The 25334-nt window shown below is 45.0% G+C and overlaps 1 protein-coding gene across 1 annotated transcript in view; it reads right to left on the bottom strand.

Annotated features, from left to right (window-relative positions):
• NLRC5 (NLR family CARD domain containing 5) overlaps positions 1 to 25334 on the bottom strand; it is a 99418-nt gene that overhangs the window by 36361 nt on the left and 37723 nt on the right. Inside the window, exons 12-31 of the mRNA XM_059713294.1 lie at positions 22256 to 22360; positions 21066 to 21149; positions 19083 to 19172; positions 18010 to 18075; positions 15981 to 16052; positions 14922 to 15005; positions 13890 to 13973; positions 11196 to 11285; positions 11014 to 11061; positions 10207 to 10281; positions 8996 to 9079; positions 8127 to 8210; positions 6740 to 6829; positions 6546 to 6608; positions 5707 to 5790; positions 4454 to 4537; positions 3259 to 3348; positions 2356 to 2421; positions 806 to 889; positions 605 to 688 (exon numbers count right to left, since the gene is read on the bottom strand). Coding sequence (XP_059569277.1) covers positions 605 to 688; positions 806 to 889; positions 2356 to 2421; positions 3259 to 3348; positions 4454 to 4537; positions 5707 to 5790; positions 6546 to 6608; positions 6740 to 6829; positions 8127 to 8210; positions 8996 to 9079; positions 10207 to 10281; positions 11014 to 11061; positions 11196 to 11285; positions 13890 to 13973; positions 14922 to 15005; positions 15981 to 16052; positions 18010 to 18075; positions 19083 to 19172; positions 21066 to 21149; positions 22256 to 22360 — 1611 coding nt within the window. The remainder of the gene's footprint in view (positions 1 to 604; positions 689 to 805; positions 890 to 2355; positions 2422 to 3258; positions 3349 to 4453; positions 4538 to 5706; positions 5791 to 6545; positions 6609 to 6739; positions 6830 to 8126; positions 8211 to 8995; positions 9080 to 10206; positions 10282 to 11013; positions 11062 to 11195; positions 11286 to 13889; positions 13974 to 14921; positions 15006 to 15980; positions 16053 to 18009; positions 18076 to 19082; positions 19173 to 21065; positions 21150 to 22255; positions 22361 to 25334) is intronic.

Raw genomic sequence — 25334 nt, 5'->3', positions numbered from 1 at the left:
GGCCAAAAAGGTTGAGCATCACTGCACTAAATGGTCACACACTGCCACTAGGTAGAAGGTAGCAGCACCTATGCAGTCTGAGATAGGAAGTAAAGAATTAATTATCTGGGTGAAATATCATAGGGTTAATGAACTTGAAGGAGTTTGTTAAGACACTGAAGTTAGAATAATTTCATAGATTTCATAGACATTAGAGCTGGAAGGGAGATCATCAAGGGAGATCATCAAGTCCAGCCCCCTGCCCCTAGGGCAAGAAGTCTCAATTTGCTCAGACACTGAAGTCCTTAAGTTCCTCTTAAGGCAACTACCATGAGATTTTAAAGAACCACAAGAGGCCATGGCCACTGTTTTCCTTGTATCTTGAAAAATGACACTTCATATAGTACAACAACCCTAAGGCCAAGCTAGAGACTAAAACAACAATGTGCCAGGATACTAAGTCCCAACAACTCTGTCTTCAATGTCTATATTTTCCCTGGAGATATGTCAGCCAGGCCCAGATGAAGCATAACCCCCTTAAATTCATAAGACTGGATGTTTTTTGGATCTCAGGCTATCAGAACCAAACTGGAATTTATTCACAAGCTTAACAGAGATTCTGTACCTTATTCTCAGCATACCCAAACTTTTCCTCAGAGCTCGCAAGAGATTTTCCACAGCTCTCATTGTCATGCTGTTTTTCGCTGATCTAGAATCAAAGATCATTGCAATTAAATATTATTTTAAGAAAGGCAAACAATAACTAAATACTCTTTGCCCAAGGTCAAGCTATGCCAATCAGCTTTCTCAACTGTGTCTAACTCACATGTATTCTGTCAGATAGTTGCACTTTTCCAAGAGCGAACACAGCTGTAAGGAGTGTTCTTGCTGAAAGTTACACTTTGTTAGTCTGAAAGAAAGAAGAAAAGTTTATAAGTCCCTTATGAGTAATTAGGTTGTCTGACCCAGAAACTGCAGACATCACTGCACTTTCAACTAAACTAAAGGAACAACCACATTTAAGTGCCACCAACTCTGTAAGCTTCCCAGAAAGATGTTGTTAGTGAAATTTTAAGAGTTCTTTGATATGCAGCTTAGTGAGGGCTTTATCAGGCACTAATACTGATCTTCCACAACAGTCTCCCCTGTAACGCAGGCCACAGGGATAATAGTGGATGATTTAGAGTTAAAAGAGCCAGACAACAAGCTGTAGTTCAGCTGCATTTAAGGGAGACTGATGGGATAACAAATTACAATAAGCTGGAGATCAGAGCTACAGAAGAAGTACAGTATGCCTGGATTTTCTTGCCCTCTCACTTGAAGAGACTATTGTTGCAAGGATAAAAGAAGGAAATGCACTATTTGTTATGGGTGTTATGTAATCCCCTCCCCTTACCATCCAGAAAAGGGATGCAGTGGCAGCACAGTTAAGGTATCTCATTTCAGCTTCAGAGGCATGAGTTTGAATCCCATTGTGGGCTTGTCCTAAAAGTTACCCTAGGTGTGTCTACATGTGTGCTTTAATGTGCATTGGCCTATTTTAATGCACATTAAAGCATCACGTAAAAATGTGCTTTTTAGTTAATGCACATTAAAATAAACTAATGCACCTTAAGTGCCCCTTAAAAAGCACGCACTTTAGTTAGTGTGCATTAAGACAGGCTAATGAGCATTTTCCTAGTACCTCACAATGGAGGTACTTAATTTAATAAGCATTAACTAAAGCACATTAATGCACATGTAGATACTCCCCCATATTTTACCCAGATCTAAATGTCTTCTGGGGCCTTTGAACTAGGGAGTCAAAGAAGGCAGCAGCATGTGATGTTAGCTACCTCAGTCCCTTATGTGCTGTTGCATAACTCTACCAGCCTGACAGACTAACTAAATTAGAGATGCATAAACTTTGGAGAGCCAGAGCTCACTTTATCAGATGCTATGAAAGGACATGTACAGAGCTGGTTATCAAATGGGGAGAGTGATTTGAATACAAAGAACACAGAAGAGAGGGAGGAAGGGGGCAATGCTGAGAGAGGCAATCAAGTAATAAACTCATAGGGACAAATGTTTGATAGCCTGCTCTGTGTATATTCCTTTGTAGCATCTGATGAAATGAGCTCTGGCTCATGAAAGCTTATGCATCTCTGATTTAGTTAGTCTGTAGGGTGCATCTCTACCCTGCCTTCTGCCCAATGTCAGACTAACATGGGTAGCTACCTCTTTCCACTAGCCTGATAAGCCATTTAGACTCAGATGGAACTTTTACCTTATTTTATGTGAAGAGATATTTTTCATTCTTCTTTACTGAGAAAAGACAACTTTATCCTTTTAGAGGGGATTGAAACACATTACTGGTAAAATTATTCACACAATTACCTTAGAATCTTCTTTGGTTCATCTTCTCTTGTGAACTTGATGAGTGATGTCTCCTCAGTGCACAAACTGCACAGAGAAGGCTACATGAGTTTAGCTTTTAACAATAACATGGGAACAAGTCTGTAGTGGGCTGGGCCAAATGTTAAGGGCTATGTTTATCATAGACCATGCAGTATCTCTGGCTCTGACAGAGTCAGCTTCTCAGCAGGATAATTTGGCTTTAGTGTAGTACTGCATAAACACAAGTATACACTTTCCCGTACCTAAGCTATCTTGGGTATCTTTACACAACATTGCCATGTGTTGTATTTAGGTGACACAACTGCATGTGAAAAATATACTTGCAAGTGTGTTGTGATTTGTATATGCATTTACCATGATCATGCATGAAAATGACGAGGGGGGGAATTTGGTTCAAAGTGAACCAGATTTTCCAAGTGAAAACTAAACAGTAATAAGCAGTAAGGATCCGCTGAGCAACTTTAACCATTAGGCAGAATTAGGCTTTGCCAGTATTGTCTCAGACTACAGTTTGAGACATAAAGAGAGACAAATGATGAGTTTAGGCAACATCACATTGAACACAGAAAATATTGAAGTGAATAAGCACCAAATTTTTAGAGAATGGAGGCTGAACTGCACACATCATCTGTCTTTCCATGTACATTACCCAGATTTGCCTCTACAGAATAAGGTTACTATGTGGCTAACTTCTACATTTGCACGTGAAAATGTGCATTTGACCAGTAGGAAAGGATGCTTGTAAACATTTTGCATTCGTGAAAAACATATATCAAATGAAAATTTAACCCTTGCACTCAACACCTGGGACCTCACAGTTCATACATTGATTATAGGATAATTAAAGTGGGAAATGTCAATGGAAAAGTCAAGAAAACATACCTGACTTGAACTTCAGATACATTTCTGCTGGTGGTGAGAGCATTAATCAGATGCATAACTCCATGTTGGGAAATGTTGTTATGGCTGAGGCTATAATAAAAGAACACAGTGATTCTTACTATGTTAGAGGACTCAGTTACAGCTCTGTTTACATTTTCATACAATCTGACATGATAGCCTAAAAAGGCTCATCTACACTGACAGCAGTGCGTCTTGCTGCTGAGCATGCCCTGCCCACTCTTTGACCCCCCAAATCTACTGACATGGCCCAGAACTTGAAGCTCTACACATAGGTTCTTCTGGGTTCACCCACAAAGCCTGCTTCTCAGGCCTGTGGGTGAGAGCTGGAGGGTGGATGATAGTGATGACTAGACAGCTTCACTGACAAACTTCTACCTCTGGAACACCTGGGGGAACCTGAGTTTGGGGGAGGCAGGGGATGTGTTCAACCCTGTGTTCTCTAAGACACACTACTGTGTTGGCATAGACAAGCTCAGAGTCTTTTGCTGACATCCCAGTCCAATGTATACCTGATAAGAGACTATCAAAGTTTTCAGTTCCATAGAGATACTGCAAGGTGCATTTCCCTTTTAATGTTTGGGTGTAATCCCCATTATCACTATGTGGGCAGTGGGGGTGGGTCCTTCCTGTAATGCACTGGGAGAACTCCTACATGATTGAAAATCTCATGCATTCAAGGTAGCTCCTCTTGTGCCTTGATTTGTGTCAGTAGGTGGGGTGCTCCTTCTAGGAAGCATCTCCAAAATAATAGCTCTCACTGAAAGAATCTGGCTACAGCTAAAAAGTGTTGGAAGGAAGCCTTGGAGACTAGAATTCTCTGTTTATTTACAGACAAGTTACAGATTAAAGAATAACTTCATGCCATGGTGCTCTTCTGAGCGAGAGATGCAACTTCCATTGAAGCCAAGAGACAGGTTTCACACTGGCTTTGTTGGCTCAATCCTGACTTGGAGGTACTATAACAAAGGATCTAAGTGGTTTAGTCCCTGAAGCCCACTGTCTCTGGCTTTGGTGATGAGACTGGACAAGAGGGTAATTAGTCCCTCCTGATCATCTACTGATCCAAGTAGATGAACCCCCCTCTCTTCTCCCCCAGAACCCTCTGTTCTATGATGTTTTTTATACCAAAGAAAAAGCAGTCAAGAGTCCTCAGACTAAACATATGCTGTCTTACTTCATTAAGTGGGAAACATGCAACCGGGGCAAGTGAGCCAGGAGGCATCTCAGCCCCTCATTGCCGAGCTGATTCCCAGAGAGGCTGAAATGAAAAAGAACATGGTGACAAAAACAAGTATCAGCCCTGTCCTTATAGCCAAGACTACTCCTTTAACCCAGGAAGATTAAAACCAAACATCCCAGGCCAAAGCCCCAACTAAGCAGCTCATGGTAAAAACCACAGAGCAAACTTTCCACAGTAGGGAGACTGGAAAACAAAAGACTTTAAACATGATACCATGATAAAGAACTACCTCCCAAACTATACCATAGCAAGCCTCTGAGAGCCACTTTAATTAGAATGCCCAGAGCATCTCATGTATCAGTGTTCCTGCGCTTCAAATTGGTGGTGAGGGAACTTCATCTCAAGCTTGTTGAACAAACTTCAGTTAAAGCACCCCTGCTGCTATTTTGAAGCATGGGGACACTGATACATGAGACATGGAGGCTGGCTGAAGCACACTAATTAGCATGCTCCAGCAGGCTCAGTTAATTGAGTCTGCTCTGATGTGCTGTAATTACAGTGCATTGGAGCAGCCTCCTGGCATGTGTACAGGCACCCTGTGGACCTGCTCCAAAGCCAAATGAAATCAATGGAAAGAATGTCACTGATTTCAATGAGCATTTTATCCAGCTCTAAGAGTTCAGTATACATTGGCCTGCAGTAGAATGGACACACCACAACAGAACTGGGCCAAATGGTAGAGTCAAACTCTTTCTGTGGACTCTGCATCTCCCTTGAGAGCTATAGAATTCTCCAGTTTTTCATGGATGGAGCAATGGGGACTGGAGCAAGGTATGTTGTCCCTCCACATCTGGGTTTTAATACTTCAGTAAGGTAGCATAAATAAAGTTTGCATTGCTTCTACTTGTGCCATCCCCAGTTTGATACTCTCTCTTGCTTGAGGCTGGTGGCCTCAAGTACTCCGTGGATGTACACATATCTGTAACTACCTTGTAGCCCTCTGTGACTCTGTAGCATAATAGAATGGCTTTTCAGGTTTTACTTGAGCAGTATCACTTTTCTACCTGATCCAATCCCTGAGTAGTCATCTTGTGTTCCCTCATTCTCTATCTCTTTTTTTCATTTGATGAGATACTGTATGTATCCATAATTAATAGATGAGGCTCATCAATGCATGGTGAGCTTTCTCTCACCCGCTCTGTACATCTTCTATTCAGGGTGATGCTAAAAATTCAAAACCCACTCACTCCAGTTCTGCAAGATGGTCACATTGTTCAAGGATTTTGCAGAGATCCTGTATCTCATTTGGTCCAATGCTGCAACTGGTCAGCCTGTTTAAAGATAGCCAAATGAGACAGAAAAGTAATCAAAGATAGATTTAGATATACTCCCTCACAGTGATTCAGCCTCCATATTGAAAGCTATGAATCCCTAGTTGATCTTCTTTCCAGGAGTCTGCTGGATCTTTCCAAATACGAAACCTCACAACATCTCTGTGAGGTTGGTAATGATTATCTCTATGTTTCAAGGGAAGAAACTGAGTTACAGAGAGAAAAATCCACATTTTCAAAGCTGGTTACTGATTTCTGAAAGCCCAAGCTGAGACATTTTGGGGCTTAATTTGTAGACATATTAAGCACCCACAACTTACATTAACGTAAGTGGAGGTTATGGACCTTCAATACTCTTGAATATCACACACAAGGTTTCTCATATTGAGCACCCAGACTTGGAGACTCTTTAAAATGCAGCTGCTAGTTATTTGGCCATGGTTGTAGGAGTCACTGCAAACAAACCCCAAGAGCTCCTTGCTCTACTTGCTAAAAGACCAGGTCATCAAGAAGTGCAGCTACTTGCAGTGAATCCAAAGCTTTTGTCCAACATGGCATAGATGTTTGACACTATCCTTACAACTGCAGGAGCATATTTAGGATGTTAAAAAAAACTAAGATTTCATTATAGATAATACAAATCTTAGCCATGTGTTATTTTGTTACATTTGATTTTGGTAGTTTTTTAACAAATGCTAACATTTTCAATTCATTCAAAAGAAGTGAAATTATAAAGAAATATTATATGTACCTACCTGCAGGATATTTCTTGGATTTTCATATTCTTTGCTAGACACAAAAAGGCATTTTCACTGCACCTACATTAAACATAAGCAAAGACAGTCTTCAGCCACTACTACACTCTTCTTAAAGGGCAAACTTTGAAATCCACTCATAGGAATTCAATAACAGCTGTGTTGCAGGGAACAAAGAGGTTTCATTTCCTTACCTGACTTCTACCTCTCTGATTCGCTCACATAGATTAATGGAGTTGGCCAGTAAGAGAGTGCAACGTGGTGATAACTTGTTATTTCTAATACTGATGGGGAGAAAAGAAATCAGTTTCATTTAAACAAGCTGAAATGCAAAGAAGTTAAAGCCTCGTTTTCAAAAAAGGTAGCCATGCTACTGAACACCTTGCATTTGAACACCCTGATTCACCATTGCTATGCTCCAGTTTTTGGCTGCTGTAACTTCACCTCTGTAAAGCTAGACCAATGAAATGGTGAATAGGTCCCTGTTTCTACATGCCTTTTTTTCCTGACTGCATTTGCAAATCAGGTGCCAGCCCAGTACATGCAGATACCCAGTTAAGGCAGAAAAGTAGCTGTGTGCACAAATTATTTGAAAGTATGCCCATCTGTATTTCTGGAAACTGACTTCTTCCTAGGCTATATGACAGTTCAGTGTCAGAGCCTGGATAGATTGCTTCCTTTTATTCTCGTCCATCAATGCAGCAACCATCATGGGCCTGAACAAAGTCTTGCTACTCATTACATTTCTGTGGTTCACTATTCAAAAAGTGCTTGACCTTAACTCCTTGGCTTGTATCTAGAGTTGCTGAGATTCTAAAGTGGTCTCCCATGCAAGTGGTAGCCAAACCTAGGTCTGCTTAGCTTCCAAAATCAAACAAGATCAGGTACATTTAGTTTGGCAGGGCTGCATGGATTAGGATTAAGGAACACTTAATTTCCAGATCATTGGCCCTATTTTCTTACATATACTTAGTGAAAAGCTGATCTAAAAAGGTTCAGAGCTTGTGCTGTTTTCTAAATATGCACCGAGAAACCTAAGGCAAAATCCTACTTAGTTTAATGGGGAGATTCCTGACATTATCAAAAAGCATCAGATCAAGCCCCAAAGCTTATCCAAACTAGACAATTTAAGTGAGCAGGAAACCATTTAAAAAGCTTGCTTTTTCTTGATATGTCCAGGACTTTTCCTTAAGGTGTAAATGCCAGAAGAATGGCTTTTCTTGTAGCATTTCAGGATTTGGGGCCTTTTTACACTCAGATACCTCGAGTGCGTGGGAAAAGGAAAAACATCCAAACAGTTCAATATCTTAACAATAAAGGATCAGTTCAAGTTTGGTTCTAAAAATAGGAGAGAAATTGTGGTGAAGAGCTTCCAGGAATTTCTGATTTTGGCCCTTTGCAGGTATTGATGTAGAATGATAGGATGGTCTGTTAGTGCTGCCAGGACACACTGCAGTATCGCAGCTTTCACAATACTCAGGAAGAGCTCATTTTACATGTCCTGGAGGGTTAGACTAGATGACCCCTGAAATCCCCTCTAACTCTAAAGTCCTATCTCATGACAGTGGCCCCAGATCTTACCTCAGTAGATTCAAACTATGCAGACGTGGTAGAAATGTTAGCAATCTTTGGATGCTTTGATCATTCAGTGCATTTTTAGACAAACTGCAGAGCAAGGGAGAGAACACACTGCATGAAGATTCAGAACAACTTGTAAGGTCCATGGCTAGTGCACAATTTTAAAAACGACATTTGTGTTAAAGGATAAATACTCGGCAAAGAAAATTTGCCTTGAAAGGTTAGCAATTCAAATATGGAAACTGTCCCTTTCCATGAACAAAAACTACTTAGGAAAACTGTTTCAAAATGGACATAGGTGGATAAATCATAAGAGACCACTAGATCATTAGTTTCATAATTTCTTTATGGGTCTGATGCACAGATTACAGGGAAAGCGTCTTTGGAGGCCAGGGTATCCAGACATAGATGAGAACAGACTCTTCTTGGCCCCAAAATCTACACAGGGTATGGAAATAGAAGGTGGTGTCAGCCCAATGTATGTTCTCTTGGATTTACATACAAGTGCATTATAGAAGGCCAAAGACAGTTGTCAGGGGCCTCATAAAGTCCATGCAACTGGCACTGAGGGGCTGAGGCCTACTGGGACAGCAACCCTAGTCAAGGAGGAGGTTCTGTGATCCCACACTGTGACTCTGGGTTGAAAGAGTGGATTTCACCTCTCTGATCCATAGATGCTCCACCAGCACTAAGCCTGATTAATCAAGGGTATTGCATCAGCTGGTATAAATGGGTACAGTTCCATTGGCAAAATAAATACAGCGCTGCTGGGAATCTGGCCCATTGGTTTTCTATTGGTAGTTTTTATCCTATATGAAAATGAGATAGACAGACATGTGGACAAATTTTTCACACTGCACAGCAGCACTTACTCAATTTCTGACAGCTCAGTACCTCCTGCCAGGATCTGACACAGCTTGTCCATGTCCTCTGGACCCACCATACATTCCCTGAGACTGAGGCAAACAAAACAATCAGAATACAAAGGCTGACAACACTGACAGCATGGGCAACACCATTTACATCTTAAAGCCTCATGTTTCAAGGCATCTCAGGAACCAGGATCTAGCCCCAAAGAAACATTATTTTGTGAGATGTCTTCCTAAAGAGGCAGCTTTGGCAATAAGAATTCCTTTGGAAACTGAAACGTGCTTTCCCTGTATAAAACATCTGATCAGTCCACTCTAAACAGGGCTTGAAATGTTACTCTGTCTCTGAGTGGGATTCCCACTCACATAAACAGGGAGGGAAGAAAGAGGTATGGCATTGTGGGGAAGGAACTCCTTTTCGCTAAATGTGGGCCATTCCAAGGCTATCTCCTTAGCCAGCCTGGTCCTTTAATGCCTTGTACTCTGTATAGTCATTTATATGTGGGTTAAGTGAGAGCAAAGAGCAGGCAAAACACGAGTGTGATTCTCACTTTGCATGGGTGTAAGTGCTTTTCCAAGATGCAGGCAATCAGGCCCTCTTATCTTATTAAAAACAAACAAGATCTCTCCAATACCAAAGCCAAGACCCTGTCTAAATAGCAGACTATAGCATATTCTTAGTGGACCAATTCACAGAATTATGATTTGTTCTGTGTGAGGGGTGAAATAATGTAATAACCCATAGGTCTGGTCATCATGTATTGTAAATCAGTATCAGTGGGGCTATGCCAAAACGCAAGAATCCAGGACTTATCTCAAATCACAAATATTTTAACTTGCAAAATGTCATCTAGGCCACTCTAGGATTGATATCCACACTGCTTTTCATATCAGTGCTGGGGGATCGAGGAAGGAGGTGACCCCAGCAGCAAGCCGCTTACCAAAAGGTATCACTGGAGGAACCCTCAATACCTGTAAGCTGTGGCCCCTCTGAACTCCCCACCTTCCTTCTCCACTGCTAGCTGTAGCTGGTGACCCACAGACATAGGAGACAGGCTTTTCAATGGAAAGGAGAATCTGTCACCCAACCTTAAATGAGGATAGGGACTAGGGGGATGCTCTCTGAAGGCTGAAATGCTGTGAAACAATGATAACACACTGCCCTTCTGATATTTCTGAGTGAAGAATGGAGCCAGAGAAGAAAACCACCTTACCGAAAGCAACGGGCACTCCCTGAAGGTTGTGGTAGAGCCAGAGACCTTCCTGCAGATCTTCTGGTGTTTCTGACCCTGGGGAAAGAATTCACCTTTTACCATGCCAGCAGGGCTGATACTATATTGAGTATGTGTGGATGATTCCCTTTGTTGTACAGTGTTCCACAGCATTCAGAGGACCCATTTGCCCATAGAAATGAAGACCCACAGCACTCCATGATTTGTACAATTCCTAGCATCCATCAGGTGGTCTTGCCAACTGGTTGAGTGGCTGCCCAGGAGGAAATGGACTAATGGACTGCAATCCCTATCACCACCTGCCACCTCATCCACTCAAGTCATTGCCACTCTCCCCTCACCATGATGCTGCTGCATCTCCTTACTCCTACCATTCCCATCTGGCATCCTATAAGATCCTTTCTCTGATTGTCTTTTGAGCTTAAGCAATTGCAAAGTGGCCATGTAAACATTGTGGTGATGGTGCACTTATGAATACAGCACTAGAAAGGGACCCCTGGACTACAAAGTCCAGTCCCTTGAAATCACAGACATCCATGTAAGAAATATTTCTCCATAAGAACATGCACTTCAACTTATCTTGCACACCACAGCCACAAAGCCCCCCATAATAAACTAAAATCCTTATTATGAGCCACTACAGAAGAGCAGGAGAGATACAAAAATGCCACGGCTTTGTATAGGTCAGAATAGAAATCTAATAAATAAATAAATGCTGTAGGCCTCTGCAACAGCAGGTAACTGGGAATACTTGAAAGGCTCAGACAGAGAGGAGGCCATGTTCTTTACCTGACACCTTCCTGAAATGTAAGAAGGATGAGCTGAGCTTTTCCCAAACTGTAACCAAAAGAGAACACAATGAATGTGTAGTCAGAAGAAAAGTGCTTGCGTCTTGTGGACTGAAGAAAAATGCCCCTCATCCCAAACAGTATTATTGATGGGAAACCTCAGAAAGAGCACTCTGAACGTACCTGATGTCTACTGTTTTAATGTGTTCCAGTAAAGACAAGGCTTGAGCTAAGCAAAACACAGTACTTAGGGAGATCTGATTACCGCTTAGCCTAGGAGAAGAAGACACAGAATAAAGCCATTATGATCACAGGATTAAATGATCACTTGTGTTAGTGATTTATACAAGGTTAACACTAACAGTAAAGAGAATCTTTGGTCTAAAGAGCTAGTAGTGTAAGGACTGGAGATAGAAAAGAATACTCAGTTCTATCTCTGAACATGTAACTCAGTAAAACAGAATATTAGTCAAAATAGGTGTAAAGGACTCCCATCCACTGTGAGTGAGTAGCTTGGTAGCTGGAACTTGGAACTAAATCAAGAGTGGCTTCCAGAACTAGGTGTCCAAAAAGCAGTCATTTATAATGTCTAGACATTTTGGATCTGCATCACACCCTGAGGAGACATTGAGCCAATCAATGAAGATAATTCAAGATGAGAAATTGACCGAGTCAATGAAGATAATTCAAGATAATTCATTAATATGGTGTATCCTACTCTTATAGTATCTCTAATTTCCTTTAGCATTTCTTTGTCACTTTTGCTATCCTGATCTTGATCAGGTGGTCATAAACACAGTCCTAATAAGCACAGTCCTAATCTCTTTATGTAAGCTTGGAATTTCTAGCCATAGAGGGCACCTATACATGAGCACAGAGGCACTGTCGGAGCAGACTCAATTAATCATTCAATGAACTTTCGTTCAAGAGCCCCTACCACCATTTTTAAGCATAGGGATACTGATACATAAGACGGGGAGAGAACCACTCTACTTAAAGCGCCGCCCCCCTACCCCCAGAGATTCTATGGTGCCTTCATTCAGTTGAAAATATTACATAGTTTGATTCTATGTGTAATCTATACTCTGATAGTGGAACAGAGCATTGGTGTGCTCTGTTACTGAAGGGGATGTGGTGGCAGCAGCAAGGCAGCCTACAGCTGGCTGCAATTCCAATTAGGCAGGGATGCCTGATTGGGAAAAGGACCCAGCTGTTCCTTATAAGAGCTGGGCCCTGAATAGCAAAGGCAGCAGTCTGCTGCCAGCAGCTGGAGAGACACCACTGGTTGAGCTGCTGCTCAACACCTTGGAGGTAAGGGAGGAACTGTTCCTGGGTACAACAAAAACTGCACCCTGCTGGTGAAGGATGGCCTGGTGGGGCTGCCCATGGTGGGGTAGTCCTTCAAAATGCCAGGTCAGTTGCCTCCCCAGTGAAAGGCAAGTATGGGGCACCTTATAACCCCAACCCCCATATCCCTGGTGGGTAGTAGATCAAACAGGGGGAGCCCAGACTCACAGTTGAGTCTGAGGCTGCACTAGGAAGCTGGGAGTGAGGCTCCAGGGGTGTAGGCCCCTGAGCCTGCAGGGAGCTATTGTTGAAGCTCCTGGGCAGAGGGATAAGGGTTATAGCCCAGGGAGGGCAGGGGGATGGTGCTTGGAGCCTTGAACCCATAATGTGGGCTTGGAGACCCAGTGTGTGAGGCTTGGAGTCCAGGATGAGGCCTCGGACCCAGAGGAGACTTGGAGCCCAGAGGGTGAGTAAAGAAAGAACCCAGTGTGAAGGTGCTGGGACCATGAGCTCTGGTGAGGATCCTGTGCAAGACTCTGGAGCTCGGGTTCTAGTGTGAGGCACTGGAGAAACATCTGTGATGCATGGGACACAGTAAGGAGTGGTTGGAGTCATGTACATAGGCCCTTGTCACCAGGGCAGGTAAATGGGCAGCCTCCCACCTGCCGACATCTTGTAATCATTAACATAAAGGTGCGGCAGACAAGGAAGGCAGGCATTTAGCCCTAAGACGAGAGGGCAGGCCAATGATCAGACCATCCCTGGGACACCCACTTGTTACAGGTAGAAATAAAATAAAATAGAGGGCTGTCTTTTATATCAAAAGCAATCATATCCTGCATACAGCATTAAAAATGGGAGTACTGGGTGACATGCAAGTGTGTTGGATAAAGATAAGCTGCCTTAGGACTCTTCTAGTATATGGCTATTATCTCCCTACCCTACTTTAACCTGTCTTCTCTACCCAGGAAGACTGCACTACTGCAGTTGTTGAGCAGATAGGAACTGTTTATAGATGCATCCTTCAAAGAGCCCACATAATTAGGGAAGTATCATTACTCCTACTTTACAGAGAACAGAGGCAGAGAGCCTAGTGTCTTGCCCAAAGTCATGCATCAAGTCTGTGGCAGAAACTGAAGCCGGATACTTTTTGACTTCTGGTTCAGCACATTAACACAGGTTAGCAGCCTCTGCAATGGACTCGGTGTTTAGCTCTCTGCCAAAACATAAGCTGTTACTTGACTATGGCAAAAACACAACTAGCATTTAGAAACCGCTAATTAGTTAAGATCAAATTCTGCTTTCCATTATCACCAGTCTAATTCTGATATTAATGGATTTCAATTGTGATCAATGTGTCCCCTTACATCTGCTGTGTCAGGGTACATGGAGGTGAGAAAAGGCTCATTAGATCAATGAATGCACAAATGAAGGATATAACAGGATGTGCTACATTTGATCTTGGCCCAAACCCAAGACAACTTATAGTCCCTCCCCATGATCAATACTCCTGTGGAAGCCAGCCCAGGTAAAAAGAAAGAGCTGTCCAAATACTGTGAGCAAGTTACTTCATGAAGAACAATCACTTACCCTAGTGAACTTAGTGTTTTCAGCTGTGGAAGGAACTGAACCAGCTTCTCAACTCCCTGGTCTCCTAGAGAATTATTTGCCAGACTAGGATTTAAAAGAAAATATGTATTATTCAGTAAAGAAAATACTATGCATTATCCAATCCTTTAGTGTCAAACCCTCAGAACCAGAACAGTGGCCTTCTCTAAGAGCAATCCAGACAGAAGGTAGATCATCCATCCTGCTTCCCTTCTTGTTTGGGGAGAGTTTGACCAGTTAGAGCAGGAGTAGGCAAAATGGTGGATCCAGCTGGTGGCCAGAGTCCATTTCTCAGCACCCCCACCCATTTTGCTGTGGCCAGTTTCCATGGAGACCCCAGGAGCATTGGGGCCTGGATTTCTATAGAGACCAGCCCCAGCAGCACTGTCAGGGCATGCGGCTGGGCAGGGAGCTGCTCTGGGGCTGGGGCCAGGATCTAGTACTGGTGACAGCGTGGTCCGGAGCTGGGGAACAGTCCACAATCTACTGCCCACATACCCAGCAGATTGCAGCTCTGCCCCGGCTCCAGACCACATTGTCACTGCTGCAAGATCTCAGCCCTGGAGTGGCTCCCCACCCAGCCATGCACCCTGCCAGTGCTGCTGGGATCAGTTTCCATGGAAACCCTAGCCCCATGCTGTCACAGCGCTACCATTCCTGTGGTCTCCATGAAAACCAGCTGCAGCAACAGGGGTAGGGGCTGCTCAGTAATGAAGTCTGCTGTGGGCCTGATCTGGCCCATGACTTTGCTCACCACTGAGTTAGGGGAACTGAAGCATTTCACTTTTAACTCAGATCCAATTTAGTACCCAGGAGCCTGATTCCTGACCCGCTTACAGGAGTTACAGCTGTTCTGTACAGGCCAAGCAAGCCCACTGTATTGCTGGGGCCAGCCTGCTTTCAGTCCCCAAACTAGTTTGTTTGCAGTAGACTCAGGAACCTCTATGCTGATGCTCTAAAAATGCTGTTATAAACAAGATTCCCAAGTACCAAATAGAATAGAAAATGACTCACTCCAGGGCTGTTACTCTGCTACAGTGCTTCAATACAGTGCACAACTTCTCCAGATCGTTCCTGGGAAAATGACTGTCTGTCACTCTGAAAAGGAAACCAAATAGCCATGTACAGAATTGCCAACCTCAAGCATTCAAACATTGTGAGTTTATGTCCTTCCCTGCCTCTCCCCCTCAAAATCAGGAGACTGCTTTAAAAATCATAAACATTTCATTCATGGAGTCTGTGGCAGATGAAGACATTGAACCCACATCTCTGAAGTTGTGAATAAGTTTTTCAGTCACAATTCCATCCTTCCTTTCTACAGCCTACCAGAGATATGAGGGTATTTTGAACTGTATGGGTTAATATAATTTGAATTAGATCCAAGCCCAGGGTTGAGTTCAGGAACTTATTGCCATGCATGTCCCAGAACACCAGTAGCCAACCAGCTCAGTCACTCAAAATTAGCTCTCTGACACGGTAACTAAGGGCATTTTTACACATGCTCTGGGGTGGCAGGGGGGGGGAGCAGTGCTTTAATTAGAGCAGCTCTGAGAGCTGCTTTAAGAGCTGCTCTAATCAAAGCACTGCAGTGTCTTGTGTATCAGCATCCCCACACTTAAAAATGGAGGCGGAGGCGCTTAAACTAAAGCTCACTGAACAAGCTTTAGATCAAGCACCCTGCCGCTATTTTGAAGTGCAGGGACACTGATATGTAAGGCTGCTGGAATGCGGTAATTACCACGTCCTAGCAGACTCAATTAATCGAGTCTGTTCTGATGCACTGTTATTACAGCGTGTCATAGCAGCCTCAAAGCTTGTGTTTAGGCACCCTAAAGTACTAACATGATGGTCACCAGAGCTATTGGGTGAATGAGACTTTATGTGAAGGAACTGGACAAAGTTCTTGCAAGGAAACACAAGCCCTAACCAGAGGCACCAGTATGGCTCTTTAATGGGGAATGACACTTCCTTCAACAGCCTAGTCGGTGTTACTCATCATTTGGGCTCACAACAGAAATACAAATCAGCTGTAGATAAATAGTCTGTGAACACCCATGAAAAGTATTATCTTACCTTATTCTTCTAGGGACCATAGGCTTCTGGCTTTCATTCCCACCCAACTGATCACCATAAGAGGAAGTATCCCTGTACCAACACACATTATTGAATATGAGCATGAACTTTTTTTTAAACAAAGCAAAAGGGAAACTACAGAGAACAAGTTAAGAACTTGGGCAGAAATAACTAACATTGGAAAAAGCAGCCCTTTCATAAGAAGGCCCCAGAAAAAGTAGGAACAAATTACTGGATTACCAGAGATATGGCTTCCCATGTTTATAGAACTACCTATAGAACTACCTGCCACTCTGATAGACTCTGAAGGCCCTACCTCTGTCCACACCATTCCTCTACTCTTGTCTAACACTAGTCTCTTCTTCATTCCTGCAGTTAACCAAATAAATGCAGTAAGAGTGGTTGGTTGTAGGCAGACAAGGTTAGGTGCTTGTTTGAAGGCTAGGATGGGTAGCTCTGGGAAGTTCTCTTTAAGAATAGGGTCTCTTTCTAGTATGGGTTGCAATTGTTTGAGGATTTTCCATACAGGTTCGAGGGAGGGGTGATATGTCATAATCAGCAGTGTGTGATTTGTGGGGGGGTTTCTTCTGTACTGCAGCAGTTCTTCACATGGTATCCAGGTGGCTCTTTCAAACATGCAATCTATTTCTCTGGAGGAGTGTCCTTGTTGGGTGAAAGCCTTTTTAAGATTGATGAGAGATCTTCCCAGAGCCACTCATCCTAGCCTTCAAACAAGCACCGAACCTTGCTAACCTCATCACCAGAAGGAAACTTTGTCAGGCCCAGAACACACCAAATGGATCCAGACCGTGCCATGACAAGAAATGCAAAACTTGCCAACACATCTCCATCACCCCCACTATTACTACACCCCACAACAGAGCCATCAGCATTCCTGGATCTTACAGCTGCACCTCCAGAAATGTAATACATCTCATCATCCAATGCATCAAATGCCCTGATGGAAAATACGTAGGAGAGACCAAACAACAACTGCACACCAGAATGAATGCACACCGGAAATCTATCAAAGATGGGAATACCCAATTACCTGCGGAGGCACATTTCTCACAAGAAAACCACTCTCTCTCCAATCTCTCAGTCCTAATCCTGAAAGAAAACTTACAAAACACTTCCCAGAGACGAGCCTATGAACCTCCATCAACTTCTTCATCAACCTCCTGGATACTAAAAATCATGGACTAAATATAGACATTGGATTTATGACACATTATAACCTGCCTGATATCTGACTCCCCAAGTACTTCTCCACTATTCATCCCTCTTCTCTACCCCCCTCCCCTAACCCCTGCCCTCTCTCTCACCCATTGACTCCTCAATCTACATCTTCACTGACTGCTTATCTTGTATGCATATCAGCCCAGACTCTAGCTTCTTTACTTTTCTTTCCACCCAGAAAGAGCACACACCAACTGCTGAAACTTCCTTAGCCTGATGAAGGGTTTTTGAACCCGAAAGCTTGCTTAAAAATTGTTTTCCAACTATTTAAGTTGGTCTAATAAAAGATATCAGATTCACCCAAAGAACCTTGTCTGCCTATGTCTTTAAACCAACACAGCTACAACCTCAACCCCTGTAAGAGTGGCTGGTAATTTCTGACCTAAACTGCATGCTGTTATACAGTTGCTATGATGATTACATTGTCACAGCATAGTCTGCTATATTGGAGGTCCTGTGGCGTGAAATATGTTGCAGAGATATTAGACATTGTAATCAGAGTATAGGAAATCTAAAAGAGAATTTTCAAAATTGGTTGGGATATGAGGAAACACCATGGTTAGAGTGAGCAGGAGAGGCAGATCGGTGAAATTACCAGGATAGGCAGTGCACCCCACTGATCAACTCAATTGTATGTTCAGCTTCGTTCCAGCTTGTACAAAAACAGGAAATGAAAGTGAATGCTAGAAAAAAAATGTTATATAGCAGCTGTGCTCTGACTCACAACAGATGCTGTCATGGAGCAGTACACCCCTCCACCCCAAAAACCATCTGTCCCTATGTTCTGTACCTAGATTGGGTAGAGGCAAATGCTTCAGCTCCTTCAAACTTCAGGATCGCAGTCTGATGGTGAAGGCTGTGTAAGGAAGAAAAGATGAAAAATGATTCCACACTGTATTCACCTATTGTCACTAATTCATGTTTTACTAATTCTTGATTTTTATATAGATCTTTTCAGAACCATTTGGTGACAATATTCTTACAAAAGCAATGAAAATATTACCAAAATAATCAACCATCTCAACTGGCTCTTCATACTATTTGTGTCTAACAATCCATGTTCAGATGAATAGTGCAGGAAACCTCTCAAGGAAGTGATTCTGTCAAAATTACTGTACTACAAAAAAACCAGGAGCTTGACTCAGGAGAATCTCAAGAGAAGAAACCCTAAAGTGCTACCACCAATTCAGCCAAACCCGTTAGAATTGCCTTCTCAAATTCCTTAAAAAATGGCTAAAGTTGCTGTTAGGTCATTTGAAATTCAGCTATCATACCTGATTTTCAACCCAGTCACTTGGGAGTTTTACTGTAAAAAGTTGCTGATGATTAATGATTACTATTAAAAACTGTGTTTAGCTAGAGACATGTTTTTTGGGGGAGGGATATCTTTTACTTGATCAACTATTAGTTGGGAGAGGAGTTAAACTAGTTTCGGGGTACAAAATGCCCTTCCTGGGGTCTGGGAAAAAAGTAGTTGCAGCCTAAACTAAATACCAGGTAGAACAATTTGTTCAACCTCATTAAGTACATAAAAGTGGTCACTTAAGAAGTAAAGTGGCAGTAAACCTGTGGAGCGAAGAGAAGTTACCAGAAGACATTACCAACCAAATCTTGCTTCTCCCATCTTCTCTGTGCCATCAAGGATACAAGAACACTACAACGCTACTACTTTAACTTGATAGAAATACACATAGCTGTAAAATTTATATATGAACATTTAGTCCCTACTGCCTACTTTTAGAGCTGGTCTTATGTAGATGAATATATTAAAGTTTGTGAGATATTCAGACCTGGGGCCAGCCAAGAACCTTCGACAGACAGACAGGTCAGCTGAGTATAATTTACTGATCTAATTCTGCATACCTGGCTTCTATCTCCACCAAATTCAAGCAGGTGTTCATTGAATTCAACACACAGCAAATGCCATCAACAGAGATGTGGTTATTACTGAGGCTATCAAAAAAGGAGAAGACAATTACATACTCAAAAATATGTAAACAGTAAGACCATGAACATAAATTAAGTCAGTTAAGGGTCATGTTTGTAAGACGGACCACTGTTCTAAATACTGGGTATTTCAGACATGTCCTACACGTTTAACTTAAAAAATGCTTGGAATTTTGTTAATGGTTATTAAGGCACGGAGCTTTTACTGTGTGACATAAGATTTGAGAGAGGACTTATGCCGGGGGAGGAAATGACTTCAGGTAGAGGGCCAATTAATGAGGTTTGGTGAGCTGTTGAGGGCTGCAAGGGTAGCCCCACCCCTTGATGGCTGCCCTGTCCCCTGGTCACCACCTTGGAACCAGAAGTCCCACCCCCTAACCCCTGGCCTTTGCCACTGGAAGTCCCTCCTCTTGCTCCCCAGAAATACTCCTTTTGGGAGGTGGGGGTTGCCATCTTAGAACCAGAAAAAACCAAATCATACACTAGAAGTCAAACACCTACTATAACATATTTTAATTTTATTACAAAAAATATTTTTGTCATGATTTGTGTTTGTGTAGTGTATATAGAGGTGATTGCATAATACCTCAAAAATAAACTCGTATTAGTTTTATATTGTGTGGGTGTAGGTGTGTATGGGGGTGGTGTGGGTGTGGGTGTAGGTGTGTGTGGGGGGGTGTGGTAGGGTGTGGGGAAAGTCTGTGAGGGGGTGTGGCTGTGTGTTGTGGGGGCATAGGGTATGTTGGGGATTGTGCAGTGTTTGTGGGGTCTGGGGGGTGGCTTTGGAACACACTGTCTTTTCCTGTAGTCAACTCAGGTAACACTGCGGGGGGGTGGTGTCTGTGGGGTTTGAGGGAAGGTGGGAGGGGAGTGGGACCCCCTCACACTCCTCCCATGGCGCAGCAGCAGGTGGGGGCACTGGTGCCTGACTCTGGCCAGTGCTGCACATCACAGTGAAAAGTGCAGCCCCCGCCAGGCAGTCTCTATCACTGGCGCTCCAGGCACTCATGGGGGCTGCCTTCCCTGCCCCAGCCAGCTCCAGAGCCTGGGGCTTCCCTCCCGCACCTGGGGCTTCCCTCCTGTGCTGCACAAGTGCAGGGAGCACCCATGATTACAGACAGGCTGTGCTTGTCGCCATGATGTGCAACGCTGGCACAGCCAGGCACCAGTGCCGAGCATGAGCGCTGCTGCTGCTGCCCCCACTGCTTGCCAGGGCTGCTTGCCATAGCAGGAGTGTGGGAGGGGTCCCCGTACCTCCCCACACTCCCTCACACCCACACCCTGTCCAGCCGAGCTCTGCACTGCCCCCTCCCCTCTGGGTGCAGGCTCCACGTTGCCACCAGCCCGAGCCCCACACTCAGGCTCCCACTCAACTGCAGCCCTGCCCCTGCCATTCTCCCCCCCCCACGCAACGTTTCCCTACCTGCTGCCTGGAGGAAGTAGGATACAGGGGAAGTATGCAGCATCAGCCCTGTCTGGTGCTGACTGGGCCAGGCCCTTCCTTCCACGAGGGTGGGAGTGAGGCATAATAGGGTATGTTGGGGCAGGTGTATGTGCCTTGCTCCCACCCATGTGGGTGGAAGTGCCAGCTGGGGTACAATTTGTTGGTGGGTGCCACGGGCTGGATGAAAGTGTAAGGTGGGCTGGATCTGTCCTGCGGGCCGTATTTTGCCCTCCCCTGCCTTATGCAGACCATCTTTACAGGGTTGGATTTCACTCCAGGAAAGTCTGAGTACAGATTCAACTGCCTTTTCTGTCCTGGTCCCACCTCATTACTCCATCTGTGTTCCTCCATGTTAGCTTAGAAGAGTGGTAACTTCCTGGAATCCTGCTTATATTTTGGTATAATCAGTGCAATCCCTAATGGCAGCAATTCAGTGTGTATTATGTAACACTTACTCCAAACACTTAGAAATCTGTACTTCAGGCAGGCTTTCCACCAGCTGTCTGCAGCCTTCATCTCCAAGGTGGTTACCTGATAAACTGAGGGATTTCCAGTTAGAGAGGGTCATTTTGAACAGCATAACTAGTAATAAAATCTGTCCTTCCTCCTCTTCACTTCTTGTTGTCTTTCCTGGACTTCAATTTTCCCTTCCCTGTCCCTGGATGAAGTGACTTCAAGAGGGAGTCTACCCATCATGGAGTCCCCCCTCTCCCTCACATTGCTTCTCTGTCAGGGCCAGACACAGGCATGGGCAAACCAGGAGGCCACCCCAGGCCTGGACAGAAAGGCGGCCTGCAGATGGCAATTTTTTTCCCATTGTCTGATTATTATTATCATTATCTCTGGTGAAGTGGGGGCCCAATACTAAAAGTTCACCCAGGGCCACCATGAATCTAGGTACAGTACTGTTCTCTATGGCTTGTATGTTAAAGCACCTGAAGAGGGGATGTGAGCCACAGGAATCACATTAGCAGGTGGCTCCAGACTTGAGGCAAAGGAGGGAAATTAAAACTCTCTAATCCAGTCAACCAGAGGTCTGGGTTTGGGATATCTCTTATATGGAGTGGGCAAATCATTTTGTAGTGGCTTTTCTGGAATTTCCTGAAGCCTGTGTGCTAAAAGGGAATCTTCTGAGCCAGGCCCTGACTGGCTCCATGTGTACAACAGAAACAAGGCAGGGTTTGATGGTCACCATGAAGCAGAAAAGTGTGGAGGTTGGTTATGGTGGAGCTCCTCTTTTCTCTGGCAAAGCTGGATAGCCTTGGAAAGATGAAAGGAGGCTGCACCCAGAAGGTGTAACAGGCAGACTTCCCATCCATGCCAGAAAGGACTAGAACATGTGTTTTCTGAAAGATCGGTGCCTCCAGGAGATGCATCAGAAGGGTACATTTGCCTCTGGCCCATGAGATGTTGACATTTCTAGTTACATTTCCCTAGCGCCAGAGTCTGGAATTATTTAAAGGGCTCAAGGGAGTCAAGCACCCAACTCCCATTGAATCTTATGGAAAATCCCCACTCAAGGCCCCAGTATGTCACAGCTGGAAGAAGTATGTCCCTCCCTCTGAAGTGAGAACTTTCAAATCAGCCTCATCATGTAATGTTCCCTTTCCCCCAGCCTCTGAAGCAAGATCAAGTGGAAGGGAACAAGGCTTTCTCTGATACATACTCCACTTCAGATAGCTGGGAGCAGCCCCTGAGAACAGCAGTGATCTCCTCTGTATGGTGCGAATCAAGGCTGCAATCTTGTAATCTATGATGAAGAAAATTCGATTTAATAAGCAAACAGAAGACAAACAGGGCATCTAACATCTTTCAATAGGCAACGCTGTCATCTTTCAATAGGCAATGGAGACTGAGTGGGAATTCACATCTAAGATGAATGCCATTGCCGTTTTTCAATGAAACTCAGGTGAAAAATTTTCAACCAGCTCCTCCCAATTTACAAATGGTAACACTAGGACCCTGAGAGGCAGGAAAATGTGAGGAATAATAAAATATTACTTTGTGTTGGTTTTATTTTTCCAGTTTTTTTTCCATTCCAAAACACTTTGTTCTTATATATGAGAAAGGGCCCATCAACATCCCCACTCTATCGTCTCTGTTATTTTGTGTAGCTTTATGATTTGATTCCAATCAAGATGACCAGCCCATGCCCTGTCACAGGGAGGTGAGGGGAACAAAGCTGGCTGCATCCCAAACAGAGAGCTCCATCCCACCACAGGTGTAGGCTCTGATGGACTAGTTCCATGGCATGGAGATATTGTAATGCAAACTATGCCATGTGACATCACAACTGTTTATTGTAAAAGTAGGTCTGGTAAGCCCAGCTCACAGTAACCAGGGATCAGAGAGAGAGAGGCTGGAATTTTATATTTTTAACTCAAGTACCCAACTGTATTTCAAATAGCTTTTAAATAATGATGCAGAATCACACTTGCATATACCAAACAACATGATATCACTCTATTCCTGTGAGGAACCTCTCACCTGAAGATCCAAGCTCATTGATACATTTTCTTAGATTAGTTAAAATGATTGGGTTGGAGACAAAGAGAACAGGGAACCAATTTTGACTTTTACTAGGCAGTTACCGGATTTATCCTTCTCTAGCCTCACAGAGATTCAAATTTTGAAATGGGGTGGTGAGGCTATGGAATCTAATGAATGGGGCAAAGCCTAGGAAAAAGGACACTGGCCACCAAACTGCTCTGTGACTTGTAGTAACTCACTACATCGCTTGATGCCCGAGTTTCTCTTCCCATATTATGTCTATAAGACTTTGGTACAGTATTGTGGCAACCAGTTGACCTATCAGGAGGAGTATTTTCAGTGTATTTTTGTAAACAACCCACACACTGAATGTGCAGCAAGTTTCACAGGCTCCGCTAGTATAAATGAACATGGGAGATCAGACCCTGCTGCTATTTCTGACCTCGTATTCTCTTTCTGGCAATGGCCAGCACTAGTCATTCTAGAGAAAGGTAACAGAAGCTGGAAGTAGGTAGTTATAGACTAGCCGATCCCCAGGGAAAATTCCTTCCTAACTCCCTCAGTAAGTGGCTGGCTTTTGCTCTGCAAAATAAAGGTTTTCCTTCCTTCCACAATATTTGACTTAAAATATCTTTACTGCCGTAACTGCAGATCTTCTCATTGGCCATAAATTACCTTCCCCTTTCCTTCCTGGCAACGTTTTTTGGCTGGAGTGCTGAAAAAACCCACAATGCCTACCTTGGAAGCTGTCAGAGTGCTGGCATGCCAGAAAAACAAAATGAGGGCAGGGGGTACATGGCAGGGATGCCCTGCTTGTGCCCCTTGCCCCCCACCCAAAGCCCCTGCCCCCCAGCCCTTCTGCCTCTTGCCCCCACCCAAAGCCCCTGCCTGCCAGCCCTGCTCATGCCCCTTGCTCCAAACCCAAAGCCCCTGCCCCCAGCCCTGCTGCCCCTTGCCCCCACCCAAAGCCCCTGCCCCTTGCCTCCCACCCAAAGCCCCTGCCCCCAGCCCTGCTGCCCCTTGCCCCCCACCCATAGCCCCTGCCCCCCAGCCCAGGCCCTGTGGCTATCAGGAGCTACCCAGAATTTAGGCCAGCTGCAACCAGCTGCTGCCTCCCCGGCACCAGGCTCCGGGGAAGCAGCAGATACAGGTGATGCTCCCCACTGTGCTGCCCTCACTGCCACTTCTGCAGAGCAGCATGTGGAACCCGGCAAGTCAGGGCATAGGGTGGGGTGCAGAAAGCTGCCTGCCACTCTGAGCTCCCTGCTGCCCTGGCCCCACTTCCCCTGCAGGCAGGGGCAGCAGCAAGGGGCACAACCCTGCGTACTGCCCACACTGCTCCCGTGCACACAGGGGAAGGGTGACCCGGGCAGCACGGGGCTTGCAGCAGCAGGAAGCTTACCTGCGTGGCCCCTCTGTGTGCTGTTGCTCTGGGTTGCACACGCTGTGCTCCCGGCCCTGCTGCCCTCCCCTGGGCCCTCCAGAGCACAGCGTGTGCAACCTGGAGCGGTAGCACGCAGAGGGGCTGCACAGGGAAGCTGCCTGCTGCTGCAAGCTCCATGCTGCCGGGTCACACTTTCCCTGTGTGCACAAGAGCAGCATGGGCAGCATGCAGGGTTGTGCCCCTTGCTGCTGCCCCGGCCTGCAGAAGTGTGGCCAGGGCAGCGGGGAGCTCAGAGCGTCAGACAGCTTTCTGCGCCCCCTGCTGTGCCCTGCTGCACCAGGTTCCACACACTGCTCTGCAGAAGTGGCGGCGAAGGCAGCATGGCAGGGAGCATCACCTGTATCTGCTGCCTGCCCAGGGCCAGGTCTGGGGCTGGGAGGCAGCTGGGGTTGAAGCTGGGGCAGGGAGGCAGCAGCTGTTTGCAGCTGGCCCAGGTTCTGGGTAGTTGCTGATAGCCACGGAGCCAGGGCTGCTTGCAGCAGGGCTTCCATCCTCCCAGCCAGCTGCTGGGAGAAGCCCAGGCTCAGTGGCTATCAACAGCTACCCAGAGCTGGGCTGGCTGCAGCCGGGAGGCTACAAACAGCTGCTGCCCTCCCGCCTCAGCCCCAGCTGTCTTCCGGCCCCGGACTCTGAGAAGGCAGCAGGTGCCAGAAGTATGCCCATTGGGGCCAGGAGGCAGCAGCTGTTTGTAGCCTCCTAGCTGTAGCCAGCCCTGGCTCTGGGGTAGCTGCTGCCAGCCATGGTGCCCAGGCAGCTCCCAGCAGGGCTTGCAGACTGCCAGCCACCTGCT

Source organism: Alligator mississippiensis, chromosome 10 (genome assembly GCF_030867095.1).
Source record: "Alligator mississippiensis isolate rAllMis1 chromosome 10, rAllMis1, whole genome shotgun sequence".
NCBI classification, from domain to species: domain Eukaryota; kingdom Metazoa; phylum Chordata; order Crocodylia; family Alligatoridae; genus Alligator; species Alligator mississippiensis.
The sequence above is the reverse complement of the archived record's forward strand: the minus strand, read 5'-3'. Positions and strand labels throughout refer to the sequence as shown.